The sequence below is a fragment of the Pantherophis guttatus genome, chromosome 9 (genome assembly GCF_059756535.1).
Source record: "Pantherophis guttatus breed Tessera chromosome 9, ASM5975653v1, whole genome shotgun sequence".
In the NCBI taxonomy this organism is placed as follows: domain Eukaryota; kingdom Metazoa; phylum Chordata; class Lepidosauria; order Squamata; family Colubridae; genus Pantherophis; species Pantherophis guttatus.
In genome coordinates this window covers 8,225,993-8,253,553 of record NC_142071.1, presented here as the reverse complement: position 1 = coordinate 8,253,553, position 27,561 = coordinate 8,225,993, and the positions used below count along the sequence as shown (strand labels likewise).

Genomic DNA, 27,561 nt, shown 5'->3' with positions numbered 1-27,561 from the left:
GAATATCATCGGACTCCAGCTACCAGCCCTGGACAACATCTTCGAATCTCGCTGTTTGAGGAAGTTGCATAAAAATTCTCAGAGACTCTTCCCATCCTGCTTACAATCTTTTTGGACTGTTGCCTTCTGGCCGAAGATACAGAACAATTAAAACTCGGACCGCACGTTTTCTGAATAGTTTTTATCCCAGAGCTATAATTGCACTCAACAATGAACTAAAGGGCCATCATCAGTGAGCTGTTGGACAGCATTACTTGGTCTGTTGTGTGGATGTTTGGGTGGTTTAGGGGCGGGGAATTTGTGGTGGGTGGAAGTGTGTTTGGGGATTGTTAGGTGTGTTGGACCTGGTCTTTGGGTGTTAAGTGAATTTAGTTGTATGTGTATACTGTGTATACACGTACAATGACAATAAAGTTATTAAATTAAATTAACTCGTAACTCAACTTGCAGGATAGGCACATTGTATCCTTATTTTTTCATAATCTGTTGGCTCCTACCAATCTTCAAAGCATCTGAGGAACCAGACAATGTTCCCGTCTCATGTATTGGTATGCCTTCTTGACCCTTTTCTTGCTTTTTTCACCAAATAGTGTCCTCAGGACCACAGTGAGCCAGTTTTTTAAACCATAAAAACCAAAAACACAATGATCTATTTTATTTCCCCTCTGCTTAATTAATATTGAATTGCAATAGTGGTGAATATCTGTAGCTCGGGTATAGGGTGAGGGTTTGTTCTCAGCGCTTGTGGGTTGGTTTCCAAACATTTCGTTCCATCACAAGACCCATCGCAAGACTCACTGATGACTCACAGCTGACCCATCACAAGACCCCCACTTCACACACCCACAACTGAAGTCCTTATAAACAGAGAAACACCAACACTGACATCCCCTGAACTCCGCTGAAGATGTTACCTAGCATGGTAACAAAACGTTTGGAAACCAGGGTGGATAAAAATCAATGTTTTTTTTTAAAAAAAATCAAAAAAATCAGATTTTTTTTATTTAAATCGGATTTTTTTTTATTTAAATCGGATTTTTTTTATTTTTATTGAATTTATTTTAATAAAAAACTTTTGGGGTAAAAATCTATCGTAAGACAGTTTTCTATTTAAGATACATAAATAATTTAGTTTATTCAGCATGAAATGGAGCTTAGTTATGTAGCATGAGGCTGTATATTCTGCAACACTGGGACTATCGGTGAGTCAACAGTGGGTCAAAGGAGTAGCAGAGATGACAGTTGCTCTTTAAAAATTATGATTTAAATCGAGTTGATTTAAATCAAGCCTTTTCACTAGTGATTTAAATCATGATTTAAATCATGATTTAAATCGACTCGATTTAAATCAAATCCACCCTGTTGGAAACCAACTCACAAGCTCGGAGAATGAACCTTCACCTTCATAATATTGAATTATTGTATGGCTAAGTGCTGAGAGGTTTTCGATACTGATTGAAAAGCTGTTAGAGAGGCGGCAAGATCACAGAAACGTAGAATGCATAAAGCCCAAAAATATTCTTTTTAAAAGGCTACTACGATTTAGGAAAAGCTTGAGAGAAAGGAGATGCGATAGAAGACTGATGGGAGATGGAAGTTGCGCCAGGAATGCCAAATAAAATTTAAGAGCAAAGATTCAGAGGCATTAATATACAGACACAAAGGGGGAAAACAAAAATATTTGGAGCCTGCTGTACCTTTTTGGATTTATTTCGAAGGCTGTAGCCTCTGTACCAGTCTGTCAAGGAAGAAGAAAACATACACAAAAATGATTTTACAATCATCAATTATTTTCAGAATTTAGTACAATGATTCTGCAAACATTACGCTTGTTAAACGTGGAACCAATTTCAACAACATTCAGTTAATATTTCTTGCTATTTAAATTACAGTTAAAATTCAACAAAATTTAAGCTGCAATTGACACACGTTTGAATACAATTACTTAAAAGGTCATATATGGAGTTTTGCTCTTTCTGCAATTGTTTATAAAAGGACTACATCCCTAATGATTCAGATGTTGGCTGGGGATTATGGTGGCAGTCATTCAATCTACCCAGAAGGATACCAGTTTGGAGAACACTAATAACATGCTTGCAGTCTCAAAGATCCAATTCACTAGCCAAGATAACAAAAATACCTAAAATGAGAACCTCTTAATTAGGAGTCTACTGAAACAGAACAGAGATTGTTGATCGTTAATCTCTCCCGAGATTAGCGAGATTAGAACAAACCCAAACAATTTGTGATTAAAATAGCATATGGGTTTTTTTTAACCACATTTAAAATAGTTAAAACTATGTTTAAAGATAAAAGCACAGAAACAATTGTGAACATTTCTTCAAATTAAAAAAAAAATGCAATACAGGTACTCCTCAATTTACAACTACAACTGAGAACCAACTTTTTTTGCAGTTAAGTTAGAATTTTCTTAAGTGAGTTTTGCCCCCATTTTACGACCTTTCTTGCCACAGTTGATAAGTGAACCACTGCAGTTGTTAAATTAGCATCACGTTAAGCATCATGTTAAGTGGACCTAGCTTCCTCATTGACTTGTCAGAAGATCTCAAAAGGAGATCCCATGACCTTGGGACACAGCAATGGTCATAAATATGAGTTGCCAGGCATCTGAATTTTGATCACATGATCATAGGGGTGCTGCAAAGGTCGTTAAGTGTGAAAAACGGTCATAAGTCACATTTTTCAGTGCCATTGTAGTCACCAAAAGAATGGTGGTAAGTCGAGGACTACTGGGAGCAATCAATACTATAAACTAGGACAAGCTTGGCTGTCTCAGGAATTCTGGGAGTTGAAGTCCACAGGTTGTAAAAGGGCCACAGTTGCCCATCCCTGAACTAGGAGCATTCAAAGTTGGAAGGGAAGGAAAATTAATATAAGAAAGGAGCCTCTGAGATACCATAAAGCTACTCCCATGAGTAGCTAGCCAGAGAGAAGCACATTTTTTTGGAGGAAGGAGCACAATATATAAAATTTGTGCTACACTCCCTAATATAATCTGCTGTTGGATTGAGTATGCTTTTATTTATATATATATATTTTTAGAAAAATGAAATCAGAGTATGAAATGGTCCTGTACTACACTGCTGTTTCTGGGACTGGAAGGAAGATGGGGCAGGGTGGGGAGTGGGGGGCGAGATCTCAATATGGAATATCCAACTTAATTCAAGAAGCCATGCAAAACTAGAAACAAGGCAAGTGGTGTCTCCCAGATGGATGCTGTCATAGCTGTGAACAGTCGTCATTGAGAAATAAACAAGCCAGATGCCAGCTCCGGCCCTTTTCAGCCTGGAACAAACTGTACCAGTTTCAGCTCATTTGATAAATTTTGCCATGGACCACAATAGCCATTGTGACACACACAAACACACGCACACAGGCTCCAAGCATCTCATGGCCAGATATAGAAAACCCTCCAAATCAGAAAGCCCAGGAATTCAACTAAGCAAGTTAGATATAAAACAGATGTGATAACAAGAGATGCTATCAGAAGTTCTTATTTAGGTCTCCAGCTGGTCAGATGTGCCTGTTCCATAAGTGCTCCAAAGACTCCATTACATTCCTCTGGTATGATTCTCATTTGTTCTCAGATATTCAGCATCCAATGTTTTGTTTAGTTGCCTCTTTGTTGGAGCCATTAGCTTTTCTCTTAAGCCTTTCCTTTCCTTTCCTTTCCTTTCCTTTCCTTTCCTTTCCTTTCCTTTCCTTTCCTTTCCTTTCCTTTCCTTTCCTTTCCTTCCCTTCCCTTCCCTTCCCTTCTCTTCCCCTCTTCTTCCTTTCCTTTCCTTTCCTTCCTTCTTTCCTTTCCTTTCCTTCTCTTCCCCTCTTCTTCCTTTCCTTCCCTTCCCTTCCCTTCCCCTCTTCTTCCTTTCCTTTCCTTTCCTTCCTTCTTTCCTTTCCTTTCCTTTCCTTCTCTTCTCCTCTTCTTCCTTCCCTTCCCTTCCCTTCCCTTCCCTTCTCTTCCCCTCTTCTTCCTTTCCTTCTTTCCTTTCCTTTCCTTCCCTTCCCTTCTCTTCCCCTCTTCTTCCTTTCCTTTCCTTTCCTTTCCTTTCTTTCCTTTCCTTTCCTTCCCTTCCCTTCCCTTCTCTTCCCCTTTTCTTCCTTTCCTTCTTTCCTTTCCTTTCCTTTCCTTCCCTTCCCTCCCCTTTCCTTCTCTTCCCCTCTTCTTCCTTTCCTTTCCTTTCCTTCTTTCCTTTCCTTCTCTTCCCCTCTTCTTCCTTTCCTTTCCTTTCCTTTCCTTTCCTTTCCTTTCCTTTCCTTCTCTTCCCCTCTTCTTCCTTTCCTTCTTTCCTTTCCTCCTTTCCTTTCCTTTCCTTTCCTTTCCTTTCCTTTCCTTTCCTTTCCTTTCCTTTCCTTTCCTTTCCTTTCCTTTCCTTCTTTCCTTTCCTTTCCTTTCCTCTCCTCTCCCCTCCACCCTCCCTTCTTATCTCCAAAACCTCTACTGAGTTGTTGATATTATAAATCTGGCTGCATCAGGATTCTTAGAAAAAAGTGTATCCTATTAGTATATACATTTCCCAAGAAAGCAATTGCAGACAGGCAGATATAAATGATAACCTCACACCAAGGCTTCCAAAGTTGTATCAATGACATAAGGATCTATGAAATTTGGGAATGTTCAAACATCATAAATGATCAGTGGAGACCCGTTTTCCTGTATTTAAAGCAGAAGTCAGCCATTAACTGCCTGGTCTTCACACTTTGCATTGCAACAGCCATCAGCTAAATAAGGAAACACATTCTTGAATTGGTCTCTGAACTTTGGCCTTATTCATTTGAATGAATGACTCAGTCCATCCACAAGATTTCCAGTTGGATAAAAGTAGATGAAGAAAGTGGAAACTTTAAAGATAACTCCTCAGATTGTTCCGTATCCCATGAATACTCAAATTTGAATTTAGCACACCTAGCTAGTTGCACTGATTTTCCACCAGTTTACTGGAAAGGCTTTATAGTAGGGATCTCCAACCTTGGCAACTTTAAGCCTGGAGGAATTCTGAGAGTTGAAGTCCGCCAGGCTTAAAGTTGCCAAGGTTGGAGACCCCTGCTTTAGAGGAAGGTCTTCCAGCTCTTCTTCTCTAACAGATCCATCAAAAAAAATCAGGTTTATATGGGAGTATATTTCTTTACTCAAAAGAGTTGAATCCCATATGTTGAAAGATAGGTAGATGTATATAATCCCGATACTAGCTGCAGCCAAAGTTCAGTTTTCTTTGCAGGAAAGAGAAACAAGGAGAAGTCTCGGGCAACTGCTGTTCCAATGGAAGACTCTGAGTTGAGGGGAAGGGAATGACTTCCTAACAATAGATTTAACATGCCAAAGAACCAGAGGATGAACTGATCTACCATATGAAAAAAGAGAGATAAGGTTAAAAAGAGATAAGATTAATTAGCAATTTTATGATGTTTGTGTGTCTATATTTTTCTTGACTGTACACCGCCTTGAGTCCTACGGGAGAAAGGCGGTATAGAAATATAATAAAGAAATAAAGAAATAAATAAACAAATAAACAAATAAACAAACAAACAAATAAATAAATAAATAAATAAAAAAGAGCCTGGTGGCGCAATAGACTAAACTGCTGCTGTTCAAGTAGCACTTAGCTGCCAGCTGCCTGCAATTACTGCGAGTTCAAATCTCACCAGGCTCAAGGTTGACTCAGCCTTCCATCCTTCCGAGGTAGGTAAAATGAGGACTCGGATTGTGGGGGCAATAAGCTGACTTTGTATAAAAAAGAACACTGCTTAGCGGGGGCCAAAAGCCCTACTAAGCAGATATATACAAAAGTATGAAGGCTATTGCTTAACGCATTGTAAGCTGCCCTGAGTCTCCGGAGAAGGACGGCATATATAAATTGAACAAACAAATAAACAAACAAACAAACAAACAAACAAACAAACAAACAAATAAATAAATAAATAAATAAATAAAGTTGCTTGGTTGAGAAAGTGAAGATTTTGAGAATAAGAGCAGGCTGGAATGATCTGGGATTCTTTTTCCCTCTCTGGTACTGGAATCGTGCTGGAAAAACAGTCAAAATCTGAAACTTAAAGAACATAGTCTAAAGAAAATAAGAATTAGGGGTGACATGATAACAGTATTCTGGTATTTGAGAGGCTGCCACAAAGAAGAGGGGGTCAAATTATTCTACAAAGCACCAGAAGGCAAGACAAGAAACAATAGAGGGAAATTAATCAAAGAGAGAAGCAACTGGAATTAAGGAGAAACTTCCTAACAGTGAGAACAGTTAACCAGTGGGACAGCTTGCCTTCAGAAATCATGGCCACTCCATCACTGGAGGTTTTAAAGAAGAGACTGGATAGTCATTTGTCTGAAATGGTATAGGCCTGGGATGGCGAACCTATGGCACGCGTGCCACAAGTGGCATGTGTAGCCATATAAGTGGGCACGCGAGCTCAGCTCTGGCCCACATGCACATGCCGGCCAGTGGATATTTGGGCCTCACGGGCCCACCAGAAGTAGGTAAACAGGCTGTTTCCTGCCTCCGGAGGGCCTCGGGGGGTGGGGAAGGCCCGTTTTTCTTTCTCACCTGGCTCAAGATCCTCTCTATGCATCTGGGGAGGGCGAAAACAGCCTTCCCTATTCCCTCAGAGGCCCTCCGGAGGCCTGAAATGGCTCATTTCCCAACCACCGGTTGGACAGGAAGTGACGTTTTTGCTGTCCCCTCCAGAGACTCCTGGAGAGGGTCTGGAGGCTGGGGATAGGAGCTGGAGTGGAGGGGGATTTCGCGCACATGCACATGACAGGGTGCATAGAATTATGGGTGTGGGCACACATGAACATGGACTTCCCCCTCCCCCCCTTCCTGGCAAAAAGGTTAGCCATCACTAGTATAGGCTCTCCTGCTCCTCCAAGATCCCTTCCAGCTCTATTCTATTGTAAAATCCCCCCTTCCTTAAAAGAATGACCCTCTCCCCTTTTTTCAACAGAACAGAACATTCTCCTTGACCTCCCAATATTGTGCGTTATCTTGGGAAAGAACCAATTTTTTTTTTCCAGCAGTATTTTGAAAGAGTGTTGTTTATGGGCAGGTTTCCAAGGCAGGGATTAATATTAGGTTTATTTATTAACTTAGTATCCCCGCTTTATTGTTTTTGCAAACAACTCAAAGTGGATAATAACTCAACACATATTCCTCCTCCTATTTTCCCCACAGTAATTAACCCTGTGAGGTAAATTGGGGTTGAGAGAGAGAGTGACTGGCTCAAAGTCTTGGTAGTACAGGGGTTTAAGGCACCCTGTTATTAAGCTTATTAAGACCAGCTGCCTGCAATTACTGCAGGGTTCGAATCTCGCCAAGGCTCAAGGTTGACTCAGCCTTCCATCCTTTCTAAGGTAGGTGAAATGAGGACCCAGTTTGTGGGGGCAATAAGCTGACTTTGTATAAATATACAAAAAGGATGAAGGCTATTGCTGAGCACATTGTAAGCCGCCCTGAGTCTTCGGAGAAGGGCGGCATATAAATCAAATTAAAAAAAAAAAAAAAAGTCACCCAGCCAGCTTTTGTGGCTAAGACTGAACTCACAATCTCCTGCTTTCTAGCGTGGCTCAGTGGCTAAGACGCTGAGCTTGTCGATCAGAAAGGTCGGCAGTTCGGCGGTTCGAATCCCTAGTATAGGTCTCCTGCTTGAGCAGGGGGTTGGACTAGATGACTTCCAGGGCCCCAACTAACCACTAAACCAAACTGGGTCTCAAAGCACATTGCCTTGCTTTGTGGATAGGAGAACACATTGTCAAATGTTCTTCCTGATAAGAAGTGCTGATTCTTTCTTTTTCTTTCTTTTATTAGATTTGTATACCGCCCTACTCCCGAAGGACTCAAGGCAGTGAACAGGCACAAATTAAAACACATAGATACAAAAGTTAAAAGACATAATTAAAACCAGATTAAATAATTTAGCCCAAGACAATTAAAAAAATCCCAATAATTTAAAACAGATTAAAATTGCAATTTAAAAAATTTTAAAACAGGGGAGAAAATTAGGCCAGGCTGGCTTGCTGGAATAGGAGAATCTTAAGAGCACGGCAGAAAGTGTGTAGATCCGGGATCCTCCGTATCTCTGGGGGGAGCTCGTTCCAGATTCTGATTTAACCATCTAGTTTAAATGGCTCCTCGGGAATGGGATCAATAGTTTTGTCTGTCTGTCTGTCTCTCTTTCCCATATGAAAGGTCAGCCAATACCCTGGTTCTCCGCTGCATTAAATCTACCACCAGAATGGGATCCGCTCCCTTCAAATGCATCTGCAAATACAGCATCAGTAACAAAGATCTTTTTTGGCACCTGAGCTCTAACTGGCTCTCCCTGATGTCAAGCCCAAGTCAGCCTGAAAATACAATAAAGGCCTAGACCAATGGGTTAATTAAACAGCTGGGTTGACTTGCTGGTGAATCCAAAGTATGCAGTTCCTAACTTAACACTGACAGGATGGAGGGCATCATAAAAATGGAGACTCAGCAACCCTTTGCAATCCTCACGTGACTCTCAATTCTCTTTCCAGCCAAGGTGGATTAGCTCAAATTGTATTTCTCTGGTCTGTTGGAGCATAACAATGAAATAGCAACTTTCAAGAAGTATATGAAATAGTCTGGAAGTTAAGCATGGGATGAATCACACATTGAAGTCGCTCATCCATTCTAGCAGGGAAAGTTAGCTGGACAGCAAGGGATTCATCACTAATGATCAATCAAAAGCCACACTATGCCATAAAACTTCAGGCAAGTCAGTAAAAATTCCACTAAGGGGATCCAATTTAAACCTTCCCTATTGACCCAATGTATCATCTTCCAGGTATGCTGGATTATAATCTTATCATTCCCCAACAATCTCAGGCTGAGAGAGCCTCAGGTTAAACTAGATCAGTGTTTCTCAACCTTGGCCGCTGGACGATGTGTGGACTTCAACTCCCAGAATTCCCCAGCCAGCTGGCTGGGGAATTCTGGGAGTTGAAGTCCACACATCGTCCAGCGGCCAAGGTTGAGCAACAGTGAAGTAGATGCTCACAGGGATTAGAATGCCAGAACTGAATTCAGACTCAAGATTACATTTAATTACAAAAGCAAGACGAAGTCTTTATGTGGTGACCATGACCTGCTTGTGAGCTTCTCAAAGTTACCTTTCTGTATTCAGAGAACTTGGGAGTCATTCAGAACTGCTCCTTGTCGTGATTGTTATCATGTGCACCTTTTACTTATGCCAAAATAACTGTGGTGCAATTACACTGGAGCAGGGGTGAAATCTAAAATTTGTTACTACCGGTTCTATGGGCGTGGCTTGGTGGGGGGGTAATGTGACTGGGTGGGCGTGGCCAACTTTTTTTTTTTAAAACTTTTCAAAGCATTTTTTTCTAATGCTTTGAAAAGCCTCTGCCGATCAGGCAACTCAGCTGGGATCGTCAGAGACTTTTAAAAGCATTTTTTTTAACCACCTCTTCGGCCAAGAGATTGCAGAAAAAAATGCAATGAAAAGCCTCTGACGATCCCAGCTGAGCCACGCGATCATCAGAGGCTTTTTTTTTTTTTTACTTTTAAAAGCATTTTTTCGTCGGAAGAGGTTGTAGAAAAAATGCTTTTAAAAGTAAAAAAAAAAAAAAGCCTCTGATGATCGTGCGGCTCAGCTGGGCATGGAGGGAGGGCAGGGATTTTTGCTACTGGTTCTCTGAACCACCCGCCGCCATCGCTACCGGATCGGGGGATCCGGTCCGAACCGGGAGCATTTCACCCCTGCACTGGAGCACCTGTACATTTCTACTGAGCAAAACTTTAAAACAACATGGTCAAGCTAGAGAAGATGCAGAAAGGAGCAGCTGGGCTATATGGCAACTGACTGGCCATTGGTGGAAAATAATATCGATCTTCACAGCTTCTTATATTTGAAATTCCTGCTTCAGATCTTAAGAGTGCTCTCTCTGGAACGGATACAACAATAATCGGTATCACCGGGTTTCATTACCTGAGTTTTATTTGCTTTGTCTCTTTCCATTTTGTTGATCCATACTTTCAAATATAGAACTCGGTGTCTCCCACTGGACCTAGGAGCCCTTCCCATTCCCTCTTGGCAACCCAGAGCCTGCTTACCTTCATACATCTCCAGGATGTGAACGGTATCCCCAACCTGTAAAGAGAGCTCCACATCCTGGATTGCTTTGTAATTGTAGATGGCTGAAAAACAAAAGCAACAGATGGGGAAGGAAAGACGTTAACGTAAAGTGGCTAATTGCATTTAACGCTAACATCTTCAACTCCCACTCTTAAGTAACTTCTGGGTGACTCACCCAAGTCCGCCATCAGCAAGGTGGGCAAGATAAACCTTCCCTTCAACTTCCAAGGTATTTAGGAGTCATGTTTTGCATTCCCATTCATAATGAATGAAAGAACACAAAAATGGAATGGACATGCTTTCCATTGGTCTTACCACCCACTTCATTTTCTTATTGGACTAAATTGCCTAGACATAGGCTAGCTGTTAATCTAGTGGCACAATGGTTCGAATGTAGTATTGCAGGCAAACTCTGCCCATGGCCCGGAGTTTGATCCTAACAAGATAGGATCTTAGCCACCGAAGGGTTAGAGCTAAGGCACCTACAGTAGTGGCCAAAATTGTGGAAATTTTTTGGGAGAAGTGTATTTTTGAGGTTTGATGGCTAATAACACCATTTTTTTTTTTGGAGTTTCAAGATAATCCTATTCCACTGCTGGAATGGCCTGGGAATAGCCCAGACCTTAACCCAATGGAAAATCTATGGAGCCGACTAAAGAAACTTGCTAGTCAGAAGTGACCCAGCAATAAAATCCAGTTAATAGAAGCCACCATTCAATCTTGGTTTCACATTATAACAGCTGCAGAACTAAAAGACTTGGTTCACTCCATGGGAAGACGTTGTAAGGCCATAATTCATGCTAAAGGCTACCCAACTATTAACTGACATAATAATTTTTGTATATCTCATTTTTTCTATGGTGATAATTTTTGTATATCTTGTTTATTCTCTGTGTTTCAGTTTTCTTCTTTATACTGTAACTGCTATTCTAATAGCAAATCCTTCATAAAAGTTATTGCATTACATTCTTGATTAAATTATCTTTCCATTGATTTATAATTTTATGGTACCACTCCCCAAAAAAGTGGTGTTATTAGCTAGTTTTAGAAAATACACTTTTCCCAGAAGGTTTCCACAATTTTGGCCACTCCTGTATGATGTGCATCAGCTAAAGGGTTAAACTAAATATGGGAGATATTGAACTACCTCAATATGGGAGAATCAATGCGAGTGAGCAGTTAAGAACTCTTGGAGGAAAGAGAAATAAAAAACTGGCATTCAATGGAGCTCTTGATAGACAAGAGCCTGTAATTCCCTTCTTCTCACCAACTCTTCAATCTGCAAAATTGCTCCATCCCATTTCTCAGCTTCTCAGTTCTATATGAATCAAGAAAGAATAATGCTAACTGAACTCACACGATGAATGCAGTGAAAGACACTCTCGTTAAAAACGATATCTAACCAACCCCAAGAGAGGCATTTAAAACAACTGATTTGTGCTGAAGATCAAGGGCCAAAGAGCCTAGTGCTCTGCCAGTCTTCTGAATTCTACAATTCCCATTAGCATGTCCCATAACCGGAAATGGTAAGAATTGTCTCCCAAAACCTGAGACATAGAACATAGAATATTATAGAACATAGAATATCAGAGGTGGAAGGGATCTTAGAGGTCTAGGGTCCCACTCAAGCAGGAGACCATTACACACAGGTGGCTGTTTAGTCTCTTCTTAAAAGCTTCCAGTGATGGAGCTGAAGGCAAGCTGCTCCACTGTTGATTGTTCTCACTGTCAGGAAATGTTGGATCTCTCTTTGATTAGTTTCCATCTGTTGTTTCTTGACTTGCCTTCGGTGCTTTGGAAAATAGGTTGATCCCTCTTCTATGTGGCAGCCCTTCAAGTATTGGAACATTGCTATCATGTATCCCCTGGCCCTTCTTTTCACTAGACCAGCCGTACCCAATCCTGAAACCATTCTTCATATATTTTAGTCTCCAGGCCCCTGATCATCTTTGTTGCTCTTCTCTGCACTTTTTTTAAAGTCTCAACATCTTTTTTTATAGGGTGCTGACCAAAACTGGATGCAGTACTCTAGGTGTGGTTTTACTAAGACTTTGTAAAACAGTACTAGTACTTCACACAATCTTAATCATAATCATAAGTTTATTTGTCAAGCATATATAAGGTAACAGGTAAAAGTATAAACATAATTTGAATACATGAAAAGAGTAAGTAAAAAGGAGTATTAGGACAAGGACGGTAGGCACGCTGGTGCTCTTATGCACGCCCCTTACAGACCTCTTAGGAATGGGGTGAGGTCAACAGTAGACAGTTTAAGGTTAAAGTTTTGGGGGTTTGGGGAAGAAACTACAGAGTCAGGTAGTGCATTCCAGGCATTGACCACTCTGTTGCTGAAGTCACATTTTCTGCAATCGAGTTTGGAGCGGTTTACCTTGAGTTTGTATCTATTATTTGCTCGTGTATTGTTGTGATTGAAGCTGAAGTAGCCGTTGACAGGAAGTACATTGTGGCAGATAATTTTATGTACTATGCTTAGGTCAGACTGAAGTTGGCATAGTTCTAAGTTGTCTAAGCCCAAAATTTGGAGTCTGGTGGCATACATAAGGTATTTTATTGCGGTTAGAGCAGTGGTTCTCAACCTGTGGGTCGCGACCCCTTTGGGGGTTGAATGACCCTTTCACAGGGGTCGCCTAAGACCATCAGAAAACACATATTTTCAATGGTTTTAGGAATAATTTTATGGTTGGGGGTCACCACAACATGAGGAACTGTATTAAAGGGTCATGGCATTAGGAAGGTTGAGAACCACTGAGTTAGAGGAATGGAGGACTCTTCTTGTAAAACGATTCTTGATTCTATCCTCTGTTAATGTTAACACGACATCTATGAAATACTTTTCCTTCTCTGTGTGTATGTGAAGACGTAAGCTTATAGGAACTTAAACCAGGAAACACACTGGATTCATCCATAATTAGGTATATTACTTCCTGGGCTATTGCCAAGGCAAACAAAATGGTCATAGTTTACCACACAGGAAATAATAAACTTCCAACGTTCCCTTTCAACTCTAGCGACTATAAATAATACTGCAATAAATGGCAACTTGAAAGTTTACTGGATATTTTGAGAACTGGCCGCTGGGATGAATAGACATCTATTTTAAGTCTTCTTCTCCTTCGCCTCTCCTGAAACCCCAGCTTTTAAACAAAGAGTTTTCTAGCTCTCTTCTTACAGTTGGGATTAATATTGTCAGTGTGAAAAGAACCATGCAGGTGGTATTTTCCTTATCCATCATCAGCTGAGCATATGCTTGGGGCAGATTCACATGAGAACGGCAAACAAGGGGGTCAACAATAACCCCGTGAGGAGGGGAGAGAGTTTTAAAAAGTCAGCTGTGCCAATAGATAATAGCTCCCCCACACATTTCAAGGAAACTCCTTATCAAGGGAAATGTCTGTTGAAACATTAAACAATTGCATATTGCAAAGAGACACAAAGTTATGTCCCTTGGAACAGCAGAATTTATTTTTATTTATTTATTTTTTAAATTTTTATACCGCCCCCCCTCTCCCGAAGGAATCGGGGCGGTGAACAGCCAAAATTAAAAAAACACACAATATAAACATTAAAATACTATAAAACAAAATTGAACTTATCTTTGGCTTCCCCCAATTTAAAAACCCCTTACCCATAAAATTCACCAATTAAAAGATTTTTCACCCAGCCCAGCTTGCTGAAATAAAAAAGTCTTCAGAGCCCGGAGGAAGGTCCGGAGGTCCGGGATCAGTCGTATCCCTGGGGGTAGCTCATTCCAGAGGGCGGGTGCCCCCACAGAGAAGGCTCTTCCCCGGGGGGGTCGCCAACTGACATTGGCTGACCGACGGCACCCTGAGGAGGCCCTCTCTGTGGGAGTGTATTGGCCGGTGAGAGGTTATCGGTGGCAGAAGGTGGTCTCGTAAATAACCAGGCCCTAAGCCATGGAGCGCTTTGAAGATGAGAACCAAAACCTTGAAGCGCACCTTGAAGCAAATAACAGAGTTGGATAGGATCTCAGAGGTCTTCTAGTCCAACCTCCTGCTTATGCTGGAAACCCTATAGTACCATTTCAGACAAACAGCTGTCCAATCTCTTCTTAAAAACCTCCAGAGTTGGAGGCAAGTCCTTTCACTGATTGATAGTTCTACCGCCTTGTAGAAATCACTCCCCAAAAGTTTCTAACATTTCTAAACTGTAGTTTCATTCTGTTTCACTCAATCTAAGAAACTATGGGGATTATGAACACGCTAATAGCCTCTCTATCTGTCTGTCTGTTTGTTTGTTTGGACATGGAGATTGAGGAAGACTAGGCTAAATTAGTTTGAAAGAAAATGCTTAGGAACATAGTGAAGAGAAGGACCAGGGGAGACATGATAGCAGTGTTCCAATATTTGAGGGGCTGCCACAGAGAGGAGGGGGTCAAGTTATTTTCCAAAGCACCTGAAGGCCAGACAAGGAATAATGGATGGAAACTGAACAAGGAGAGATTCAATCTAGAAATTGATTGATTGATTGATTGATTGATTTGATTTGATTTGATTTATATGCCGCCCTATCTCCGAAGGACTCAGGGCAGCTGACAACAATAAAATATCCGAATAAAAGTATCTTAAAATACATGTTAACCCCCCCAGTCCAGGCTGAACAACCATGTCTTTAAGTCACGGCGGAAGGTGCGGAGGTCAGGGGCCAACCGGAGCCCCAGAGGAAGTTGGTTCCAGAGGGTGGGAGCACCCATAGAGAAAGCTCTGCCTCTAGGGGTTGCCAGTCGACACTGTCTAGCCAACGGCACCCTGAGTAGGCCCTCCCTGTGAGAACGCAGCGGGCGATGGGGAGCTGTTGCTGGTTGCAGATGATCCGACAAATATCGACCAAATATCGAGAAATAAGGAGGAATTTTCTGACAGTGAAAACAATCAACCCATGGAACAGAAGTTGCCTTCAGTAGTTGTGAGAGCTTCACCACTGGAAGCTTTCAAGAAGAGATTGGACTGCCATCTGTCAGAAATGATATAGAGTTTCCTGCTCGGGCAGGGGGTTGGACTAGATGACCTCCAAGGTCCCTTCCAACTTTGTTAATCTGTAATAGAACTGGGATTCCCTGTTTCTTTGCTTCCCAGACAAACTAGAACTGGTAAAATAAGGACAAGCTTTGTTTCTGATTAGTGGTTGATGAGAATCACTACAAATCCCATTTGCTTTATTCTAAGTTTTATTAGTTTGCTATTCAAATTAGATGTTTCTTTTTATCGTTTAAAAAAAAAACTATTTACATTCCTAATGTTGAAGAACAAAGCCTTTATGTACAACAACCTAATCCTATAACAGGTTAATAAATCGTTTTAACAATCATTTTCTTAAAAAAAAAAAAAAAAACACAAATCAATATGCTTTGTGTTTGTGTGTTTTAGAGGCGTGTGTGAGTTTGTGTTCGTTTGAAAAATGACTGTCCCTGTTTGGTAAAACTTTCAGCAGAGGATTTTTATGTTTTTTTGTTTTGTTTCGGATATTCTCCCCTGTTCTCAATGCTGAATTTTGAAAAATGAATGCCAACAGATTTTTGATGCTTGCTTTCACTTTATTTGGAATTATGGGAACAGAATTTGTTTCTGGTGAAATTCTATTATTCTGTGCTACCTTATATCTCAAATACAACAAATACAGACTTACTAGTTTAAACACACCACGATATTGCACTTCCTTTTCCAAGTCAATTCCTGGATTGTTTATTTGCACTGGCTGGTAGGGACAAGCAAGCAAAAGTGTTTGGCCAACATATACTTGCATGATAGAAAATAGGCTGACCCCCTCTTCCTCTGCCACAAAGAAGAGGGGAGTCAACCTATTCTCCAAAGTACCTGAAGGCAGAACAAGAAGCAATGGATGGGAACTAATTAAGGAAAGAACCAACCTAGAACTACAGAGAAATTTCTTGACAGTTAGAACAATTAATCAGTGGAACAAAATCAGTGGAATGACTTGCTCCAACACTGGAGGTTTTTAAGAAGAGATTTGACAACCATTTGTCTGAAGTGGTGTAGGGTTTCCTGCCTGAGCAGGGGGTTGGACTAGAAGACCTCCAAGGTCCCTTCCAACTCTGTTATTCTGATGCTGCTCTGCCCTGATGAGCCAAGGTTCTCCATAATTATAATTTCAGGTACATTCAATTTTCTTGAATTCAGTGGTGAAATCCAATTTTTTTTACTACCAGTTCTGTGGGTGTGGCTTGGTGGCCGTGGTATGGCTTGGATAAGAATACTGCAAAATCTCCATTCCCTCCCCACTCTGGGGCCAGCCAGAGGTGGTATTTGCCGGTTCTCCGAACTACTCAAAATTTCCATTATCAGTTCTACAGAACCTGTCAGAAGCTGCTGGATTTCACCTCTGCTTGAACTCTGGTTGTCAGTCTTAAAAAGAATGATATGAAGTTCAAAAGATGCAGATATTCACAGAAGATAACAATGGGCTGCACTCTAACTGCACTATATTCTACTGTATCGGAATTCTGAATAATGAATCCTGAACTGATGTTCCAAGATCAGTTCAGGAATTGATATTTCTGCAACTGGATATATGGACAATTGGCATTTATATCAAATAAGCATACAATTTGTTGTTCAGTGCGGTGACAAGAATATTCTTCTTCCTCCTTGTTAACCAAAGCTGTTTTTTTTCTTTTTCTAAAGAGTCACAGCTTTAAAATAATCCTATTGATGGTACAATAAAGAGTAGAGGTAGTCATTTACTGAGGCATATCCAAGCAGAAAAACTTGCCTGGGAACACACAAAACTTTAATCAAAGTACTGCTCTACTAAACTAACAAGAAAAGTCAATTTGAAAGTCAATTTGATTACAAAGAGGTTTAACTTCTACACAGTGAAAACCTATCAACCAGGAACCGGTTCCGTGGAGACAGGTTTTTCTGCCGATGTGATTTTGCATGCCGCCTGCACCCCACGGATGGGGCTTAGCTTGTTTGCGTGGCCCATTTTCTGGCATGCCATGGCCCAGTGCGATCCACGGACCAGGAGTTTAGGACCCCGATCCAGGAGACACACTAGATAGCAAGCCAAATTCAACTAGAAGAAAAGCAAGTATTTATTCTATTTCCTTCATTCAGTTATGATGCTGTTGAATGAAGCCCTTCAGCTGAATTTCATTTTCTCCGCCTACGTACAAAATTGCTAAGAAGATAACATTGATTCCAGGTTTCTCAGGAAAGCTTGGAGATGATACATCATAGAAAAGCTTTGACAACAAAACCCAGGAGGAAATTGAACTGTTAGATGCATCATCTAGGGGAAGAGCCTGTAGTACAGTGGACTAAAGCACTATTATTAACATCTGCTGCTTGCAATTACTGTAAGTTCAAATCTCCCCAGGCTCAAGGTTGACTCAGCCTTCCATCCTTTCTAAGGTAGGTAAAATGAGGACCCAGATTGTGGGCGCAATAAGCTGACTTTGTATAAATATACAAAAGTGTGAAGGCTATTGCTTAACGCATTGTAAGCCGCCCTAAGTCTCCGGAGAAGAGCGGCATATAAATTAAAGCAGAGAGAGAGAGAGAGAGAGAGAGAGAGAGAGAGAGAGAGAGAGAGAGAGAGAGATTTGAACAATATAATATGGCGTTGACCTCACAAGGAATTTATATACCTCCTGAATTTGGCAGACAGATAAGACTTTTCTTTCATTTGCATCTGAAACTTTTCCAGATTTATGAAGTTCTTCATGAAAGTGAAACTGACAGGCTCATTCATTGCTGTGACCTGGCTTGGAAGGGAAGGTTAAGAGGATAACAACTGGCCTAATTCATTGAATGACAGCTTGGAGAATTTTGCCAGGGACTTCCTGGTTCATACCTAAGCTACTCAGTTTTTACTTGAAAATATTTTACACTTCTCTTCAGATTATAACTGGTTTAATATTTAATTTGAGGCAGGGCTAGGAATTCAAAACTTGCATTATACCCTATATTCAGCAAGTCTGAATTCCACTGACTGACAAACTTTTAAAATGACATTTAAATATTATACTTATTCTCTTTGCAACAACAAAAGAATGTGACAATCCATGAGTGGGCAGGTGAAAGGAAGAAAAATTCTGCAGTGGTCCAGCAATAAAATATCAGCACCTAGAGCAAACTCTGAAGTGATGTGAGATAAAAAATAGTCAAGGTACAAGTCTTCAGGGCACAGGCATATGTGCCTGTTTGGTCCCTTAGTGGGACCAAACCAAATAGGGCTAATTCCTTCTAGCTTGGTAAAATTTTACAATTTGTGAAGAATTATCTGGGGCTAAGCTAGCCTCAAATCTATACCTTCAACTTTGGAAGCTCTGCTCCTTTATGTTCTCTTAAGATACTCTTTCATCGAAAAATTGGAACAAGCAAATCAATCATTAGTCGGAGAGGATTTGATGAGGGACACCAATGGGAAAATCAGCATTTACCATATTTTTCGGTCTATAAGATGCACTTCCCCACCCCCCAAAAGTGGGTGGAAATGTCTGTGCGTCTTATAGAGCGAATGGTGCTGAAGCCCTGCCCACCTGCCAGCCCCCATCCTTCGGCCTCTGCCTCCCAGCAATTTGCCTCCTTGCAGCAAACAGCAAGCAGCCTGGTCAGCTTCAGCACAGCCTGATTTAGCACAAGCAGCTGATTGGCGGTTGGATCGACCTCCCGGAATATCACTGATCAGCTGTTCCAGGCTGCGGGGATCGCTGCGACCCATCGCTGCCACTGCCTATTGCCACCTCTGCGCGTCCTATTTTCGGCCTCCACGCACCCCATTTTCGGCCTCTGCACATCCCATTTTCAGCCTGTTCCAGGTGGCGGGGATCAGTGGCAATAGGTGGTGGCAGCGATCCCTGCTGCCTGGAACGGGCTGAAAATGGGGCACACAGAGGCCAAAAATGGGGTGCAGGGAGACGGCGATGGGCGGCGGCGATCCCTGCAGCCTGGAACAGCTGATCAGTGATATTCTGGGAAGCCGATACAACTGCCAATCAGCTGTTCATGCTAAATCAGGCTGTGCTGAAGCTGACCAGGCTGCTTGCTGTTTGCTGCAAGGAGGCAAATTGCTGGGAGGCAGATTTTTTTTTTCTTGTTTTCCTCCCCAAAAGCTAGGTGCGTCTTATGGTCCGGAGCGTCTTATAGTGCAAAAAATATAGTAATCATCATCTTCATACGGTTACAACATTTTGCTTGTAACATTTCTGAATTCCGTGTATCGGAAGCAACTCAAGTTTTTATCATAAAAACAAACAACAACATTATGAAGATAGTCCTCAATGTGCAACCAGAATTGAGCCTGGAATTAAGAGTTGTAGGTCATTGTAGTCGTAAATTGAGGCATTGCATGACCAGATCTGATTTTTGCAGCAATACAGTGGTTATTAAGCAAATCCATTTTCCCGCCAATGGGCCTTTTTTGCTGAAAACTGGAAGTAAATACCAGAAATTGGCAAAAAAAAGATCACAAATCATGGTCATGTGACTTTAGGGTAGTGACAATGGCCATAAAGATAAGCCAACTGCCAAGCACCCAAAATGCAATTGTGTGATTGTGAGAAGTTACGGCCATCGTAACTTTGAAAATGGGTTGTAAATAACTGGGGGAGATCTGTTGTAACTTCAAATGGTCATTAAGTGACTGATCATAAGCAGAGGACTATGATCACTCACTAAAAGCTAGTCTTTTACAGGTAGCAAAATATATTGCTATATTGCTAATATATTGGTATTATATATATACCAAGCTATATATACAAAAGATCAGCAATGAGATTAGATCATTAGTTCTAACCAGGGTGGATTTGATTTAAATCGAGTTGATTTAAATCACGATTTAAATCATGATTTAAATCACTAGTAAAAAGGCTTGATTTAAATCAACTCGATTCAAATCCTAATTTTTAAAGAGCAACTGTCATCTCTGCTACTCCTTTGACCCGCTGTTGACTCACCGATAGTCCCAGTGTTGCAGAATATACAGCCTCACGCTACATAACTAAGCTCCATTTCATGCTGAATAAACTAAATTATATATGTATCTTAAATAGAAAACTATCTTACGATAGATTTTTACCCCCAAAATTTTTTTTATTAAAATAAATTCGATAAAAATAAAAAAAAATCCGATTTAAATTTAAAAAAATCTGATTTTTTTGATTTTTTTTTTTTTAAAAATCATTGATTTTTATCCACCCTGGTTCTAACTAGTTTGGGCATGTTGGGGGAATTTTTAGATTTGGAGTTTTAGATTTGAGTAAAATATATTAGGTGTATTAAAGATATTAGTGGGTTGATTCATGTTGGAAAAGAGCAGGGAGAACCGGGAGGCAGAGTTAAACATATCATCAGTTAGAATCGTTGCATTCCCACATAAGTGATTCAGGTCTCCCTTGTTTACAACCCTGCAATCCCTTAACCTAGGGTACAGTTGGGGTGACTGGATGGAGCTGAGAATTTACTAGCTGGACGCCCTTCCTGACACCATGTGGAAGTCTAACGATCTAACAGTTACCCCTCCTAAATTCCGTTGGCCCTTATCTGATGCCAATTTAGTACTGGACTTTAATTGATCAGATTCTTGTATTTAGGCTTAAATAAAATGTCTATGCTGCAACCTAATTGGTGATCCTGATTCTTTGTGCCTGATATTGATCCATTTAACTCCGTACTCCCTCCCCAAGCTCTGCCTGCTCTTCTTCTACAATTCACCTGTTTCATGCTTTTTCTTACACGTTAGCTAAACATCTTGCTATTGAAAATCATCAATCTGCGGCTGAATTTCAGGAGCACAAGCAAGCAGGAGTAATGAGTAATACGGTTCATCACAGCCTCCTGAGGAGTTGTAATGTACTAATAATCTGATGGACTTCAGGTTTTCCATCTCTGCCAAATATCACAGAGGCAAAAAAATGCTTCGGAAAATGTAATATGTTAGGAAAAATGCTCCAATAAAAAATGCAATTGAACAATAGAAGCAATTAGCCAGAGAGGTACCAGATTCATTCAAGCGCAGTCTAGACAGGCATCTGTCAAGAATGATTTAATTTGAATTTTTCCAATGAGCAAGAGGTGACTGAACTGGACATTTCAACTGAAAACCTTCAGCTGAATGCCCAATGGAAAATGAAACATGATTACATATGATTTTATTGATTGCATTCCTTCGACTGTCCTTATCTTCTCTTCCTTGCAAGCTTTGTTTCTCCCACTATCCAAAGCTACTCATTTACAACACTGTTTTTCAACCTCAACACCTTTAAGATGTGTGGACTTCAACTCTTAGGAACATCTGGGGGAGTTGGAGTCTACACATCCCCAAAATGCCGAATTTGAAAAACACTGATTTACAACATTTTTTTTTTAAATTTGATTTATATGCCGCCCTTCTCCGGAGACTCAGTGCGGCTTACAATGCGTTAAGCAATACCCTTCATACTTTTGTATATTCATACAAAGTCAGCTTATTGCTCCCACAAACTGGGTCCTCATTTAACCTACCTTAGAAAGGATGGAAGGCTGAGTCAACCTTGAGCCTGGTAAGACTCGAACCTGCAGTAATTGCAGGCAGCTGTGTTAATAACAGGGTGCTTTAGACCACTGTGCTACCAAGGTTCTTTGGGGAGAAGGGCTTTGCAGTCTACTTTTTAGAGTGAGAAAATCACTTACACTAATATGATCTGTTCTGTATTGTTGTTTTCTACGCTTGTTACTGTTTTTACTCGTTTATTACTCTTGTGAGCTGCCTGGGGTTATGTCACATAAGCTGGGTGGCTGTTCAAATCTTTTAAGTGAATACATAAGCAAACAATCGAGTGGCCATTTCCACATACCTAAAACAGTTTGCTGCAGCAGCCTTGACGATTGTGTCATTGCTTTTCTTTCTAGTACAGCAGTATGCAATCTGTAGCTGTCTTCCCCAGCACCAATATTACAGGGCAGATCACTCCCCCATACTTTGAAATTTGGCACAATTTTGGCACCTGATTTTGGTTGCATCTTCAAATGTTGGTAGCGGTTCCCTCCCAAAAAGACTTCAAGGGCTCAGTGTAGCTCTCATGATCAGGATCTGGTCCTTTTTCAGCTCTTCTAATAAAATCTTTTTATGCATAGTTTGCCCAAACCCTTCCAGATCTTTTAACTGTGAAAACTGTCAGTCCAATCCATCAGTCTATTGGGCTTCTCCCATTCTTATTCCTTATTCCATACAAGTTTCTCTCAATTGAGAAACAAATTTACATATACAGTACATAAACTTCACCTATTGACTAATTTCCATTATTCTATATCAATATATTATGTGTATTATATGTACATACATACAAACATACAATAAAATATTCCATATTCTATCCCTCTGACATTCTTATTCCAATTTCTCTTGACCCTACTATTCTGTCCCCAACCCCACGCGCACATACCAACAGACATTCAGGAGTTAAAGACCAAACCAGCCGGCAAAATCCTTTTCCTTATGATAACGGAACTTGGCAACAACCTAGTGGCTGCCTGCCAAGAGTTTATTATTTACAAAGAGGAGAGATAACTTCTCCCCACTTCTGATACATCAAAGGAAAGCAGCTCAATAATTACGGAATTAATCAAGTCCAGAGATACTCCAGCAAAGTCTTAAAGCAAAAGTCCGGCAATGCAGAATGGCGTGGAAGCTTTCATCTTTGTTCGTCACAAGGTTTGACTGGCCACCACGCTCCCTTTTATATCCTGTGGGGTGTGGTCCAGTGACTCAGCCTAATCTCGGGCACGCCCTTTCTTCTGTTGCACACGCTTATCTCTGCGACGCTGGCGTGGGTCCAGCCAAGACTCATTACCATCATCACTGTCCATCTGTGGCTGCGTGGACGTGCTTGGCCCTGGCCCTATCTCTTGCCCTTCGGCGGACACCGAAGGCATTGCCAGAGAGGAGGATCCTGGAGAGGGAGGCCTTGCCAACTCCTCCCCTTCACTCTCGGAGTCCTCTCCTGACGATGACACAGGCTCCGGTAACGGAGCCACAACACCTACAGCACTTAAATGGCAGGGATGGCAGGGATGGGATGGGCAATCCCTACATTGCTCCGGACAGGATTTCCAAACAGACCAGACCAGGAACATGACCAGATTTGCTAATTTTACTTTATTGCAAAGCTACATTTACGGAATATTGCAAATCTGAATGAAAGTACATGTCTCCTTCACAACATGAGAAGCTAGGAAGGATCCTTTCTGAGCCTCATTCTCCACCCATTATGTAGCTGTGGGCTAATCACAGTTGTGGGATTCAAATAATTTAACAACCGGTTCTCTTTCCTAATGACCGGCTGGGTGGGTGGGGCCATGATGGGTGTGGCCAGAGGATGTGACAGGCAGCACCCGGCCTCCTGCACCCCCCTGGGAGCAAAAATGGGCTATGACAGGGGGAGGACATGCCACACACATCCCCGTGCTGCATTTTGGGCCTAGGAGGCCTCCCTGAAGCCTCCTGGGAGCAAAAACGGGCCACGGGGTGGGGGTGGGGGGCGTGCTGCCCCCCACCAGGGGTGAAATCCTGCAGGTTCTGACAGGTTCTGGAGAACTGGTAGTGGAAATTTTGAGTAGTTTGGAGAACCGGCAAATACCACCTCTGGCTGGCCCCAGAGTGTGGTGGGAATGGAGATTTTGGAATATCCTTCCCCCAGGAGTGGGGAGGCAATGGGGATTTTGCAGTATCCTTCCCCTGCCACGCCCACCAAGCCACACCATGCCAACAAAGCCACGCCCATAGAACCAGTAGTAAAAAAAAATTGGATTTCACCACTGCCCCCCATGCCCCATTTTCAGCCTAGTAGGCCTCCCTGCACTTACATGGGAGCCAAAATGGGGTGTGTGGGGACTCCTGGAAGGGGCGGGGTGGGAGGGCCACCCAGCAATTTAACTACCAGTTCACCGGAACTGGCCTGAACCGGCTAAATCTCACCATTAGCTATGCACTCTCTTATCTGCCTATCAGCACCTCTTTGACTCATCTCTCAAGATCTTTCTCACATACCTAGAATAAATCTACATTAATGATATCATATTCCCAGTTTTTATCCTTTCAAAATAAGGGTCAGAATGAATGCCTTCAGTCCTGAATGCAGTATTTTGCCTTTTAAAGGCTCCCATTTTTTTTTAAAAAAAAATACAACCCCCCCCCCCGAAATCTCGTATTCAGTCCAGCAGCAATCTGCTACTGTCTGTCTCCTCTGTTGCTCTTGCAGACAGAATAAATAAATAAAATGTAAAGCTGAACATGGAGGTACCCCAGGTGCAAAAAAAATAGCCAGCTGGTTCTGATGGAAAATAACAGACCAGAGATCCAATCATTGTTTTATATGACATATATACCCTATAGGGAAATGACGCTCCTATACGGCATAATATATACTGGCATATCAATGGCTTGTTTGTCCCGCATGTTTTTTCACATTTATATTCATTATTTCCCGATGGATCCCCACTAAAATTTTTACTGTCCTGATCACAAGATTCCCCCCCCCATCATGAACACCCCTTTACATCTTTTCAAAAGTTTGTTTTTAGGTTGAGAAAAATATGTTCCTTTTTTCTTCTCTTTTTCTTTTATGTAAGCAGCAAGTAGTGTGGTCAACTCCAATTAGAAGAAGAGATTTAATGACTTCTATCCCTAAGGGTTGGGGGAACCCAAAGGATTTCAAACGTGTTTGCATGCATTCAAATCTGTGGGATCTCTTTGACTAAAATAATGAACTTAGACTTGGCTTAGAAATCTCTCTCTCTGCCCCCCCTCCTTTTCCCTTGCCGTCTTCGAGCCAACAACAAGAAGAGTTCCTTTCTGAGCAAGCCACTCTGCCTCTCTAGTGGCATTTTGGCTCAGGCCAGTAACCTGATAGAAGGCCCTCCCCTTAGTTTCTGTCAGAACAAAGAGCTTTATTGATTGCCCTTGAACCAAACAGCTCGAGCCTTATTACATGATTCAGACAAGAAAAGAAAAGGAAAGAAAGAACAGAAAAGGAGGGGGGAGGGAGGAAAAGAAAAGAAAATCATAAAGGATTGCATGGGATAAAGGATTGCGTTCTTCCGAGCCATGCAATTTAAAAGTGGTATTTAAGCTGTTTTTTGGAGGAAAGAGCTGCTATGCGACCTACTTGCCAAAACTTGGAGCAAAACAACGGGGACTTTATTGAGAAGAAGTGGGAAGAGGAGAGGACCCTGAAGCCACGCCCAAAGAGAAGGTCCTTCACTGCTACAAAGACTTTTTGATCTCTGGGGAGGTTTTGAGATGCCATGCCTAGATATGAACCATATCAAAGAGGGCAAGATAGAAAAAGATTCTGCATTTTGGAAGAGCAGGCGCAGCGTGCTATGCAAATTAAAAGTCAAGTACAGAAGAAGCGTTAGCAATATTTAACAGTTAACTACTTGTTGCAGTCTTATCCGCCTCGCAGGGTAATAAAGCGAGAATCAAAGCTCATATGATACCTTCAATTATGACTGTTGTGAAAGATTTATCGCTGGTACTTTTGCATGGCGACTCTGTTGCCCTTCCTTTCAAATCACAGAACAACAGTCTACAGAACAATTTCAGAAAGCTCACAGATTTTAAGTTGCACAAATATTTTGCATACTTTTTTATATATATACTGTAGATCGATTTATCAACTTCTCACTGAGAAAAAAAGATAACTAGGGCTTAACTCTGGCAGACAATAGTTATGCCAGCATAAACTTCTAAACTGAAGAAAAGACAGGTTCCTAGACCACATGCATGAAATTTTATGATGACAGTAAAGTAGAATAGTAAAACCACCCATAGTGACAGCAAAGTATGAAATCTTGTGAAGACGCAAAGAAAAAAGGAAGAAAACAACATATTTTAGGCAGCACTGAGATTTCCCAGACAAAAAAGCCTCTTATTTGCTACATTCCTCCCTTTGCTCAAAGTTATGCCAAGCATAGAAAGAAAAAAAAAAATCAAGCTGAAAAGGGAATTCATTGTCTAGGAGAAAAAGCAAACCACAAAGACAAGCAGACAATGAAGATTTTTAACCGGGGGTCAGGGTGATGGATACGACAAAGTGTTCAACTTGAATTGAGGAAATTAGCTTGCAAGGCTTCAGTTAGCCATGAACCCAGAATGGGGCTCCAGAAAAATCACCAGCCTCCATGAAGAAGAAAGCTTAATATATCTGGGACATTATTTCATTATAAATATTTTGTATAATCATTGAACGACAAATTACGAAGAAACTTCAGAAGTGGTGCATGTTAAATATCAATTGAGCGTATCTTAAAGGTAATTAAGTGTCAGTTGAATTCATGCTCTAATGAATCCAAATACAAATTTGGAAGGAAAAACAATAATTGAAATGGTGCCAAATTAAACTTAAATTGTGGGCTATTTAAAGGAGAAGCCGATAACCAGGTAGAACATCTTACATGGGAAGGAGATGAGGTCAGGATCAGACACAAAGCATCATTTCATAAACCAAATAGGCCAAAGCAAATGAATGGGATGCCTCATTAGCCTTCTAAAAGGTCCGCCAATTTTGGCTCACCTTCTAAGCAACCAAAAATATGTTGTTGCCAGGATCTGCACCATCCAAGAAATTAAGTTGTCAGACCTAGAAGCCATCTTGTACATTTGGGCCTTCAGGGCTGCCACATTTTCTACTGTGGGAAACTGGGAGGGGGGATTGTATAGAGTATGGGTGATATGTAGTCAAAATAACATTCTTTTCTCAGAGAGTCAATGCCACCTTGCCATGCTGCTGTGATGAGGTGGATCGCAGGCATCTCCAGTTTTGGATGGTGCCTGGTTGGATCATGTGATGGACATGTGGGTGCTGGGCAGGGACTTGAACTTTCTTTTGGGTGGGGAAAACCTGGAAACTTTCAGATTCGGGTTTTCCCAGATGTGCCAATAGGACATCTCTAATAAAATGGAACTTTGAGGAAACTCAAGCCTCGGAGGTTTATTTCGTTAGGGGTGTTACTTGGAACCCTGACAGAAGTGTACCTTCAAACTTTGACTAAATCACATCAAAACCTGGGCTACAGTAACTGTCATGCCCAATCAACACACCCAATTGTCAGAAATGATGAATTTTTCTTCCTACAATTGTCCTGAACAGCTCATTTGCTTGGTTTTGCATATGTACTTCATTTACCTTCTAAATGTCTTTCAGCACGCATGGATCTGTGTTTAAACTTGCTTACAATGATTTGTTTCCTGTCTATATTATTCCAGAGCAAATACAGATCTCTGCACTTCATATATGGTTTTTGAGATTCCCGTTTTTATGCTATACCCTTCCATTGTATAGTTGAGAAGCATATCACATGTAAACAAACTGAAAATGGACAAAGGCAGTATAGCCAACAATCTGAAATAAAAAAAAAGGGGGCCAAGAAGTCACCAAGAAGC

At 41.2% G+C, this 27,561-nt stretch overlaps 1 protein-coding gene across 2 annotated transcripts in view; it reads right to left on the bottom strand.

Moving 5' to 3' along the window:
* The window catches only part of DOCK5 (dedicator of cytokinesis 5), a 162,688-nt gene that overhangs the window by 114,740 nt on the left and 20,387 nt on the right, over positions 1-27,561 (bottom strand). For both annotated transcript variants that reach the window (XR_015729391.1, XM_060693500.2), the window contains exons 2-3: positions 10,116-10,199; positions 1,698-1,738 (exon numbers count right to left, since the gene is read on the bottom strand). Coding sequence is in view for 1 of the 2 variants with exons in the window: in XM_060693500.2 (XP_060549483.2) it covers positions 1,698-1,738; positions 10,116-10,199 (125 nt within the window). In the remaining variant the exon portion in view is untranslated. The remainder of the gene's footprint in view (positions 1-1,697; positions 1,739-10,115; positions 10,200-27,561) is intronic.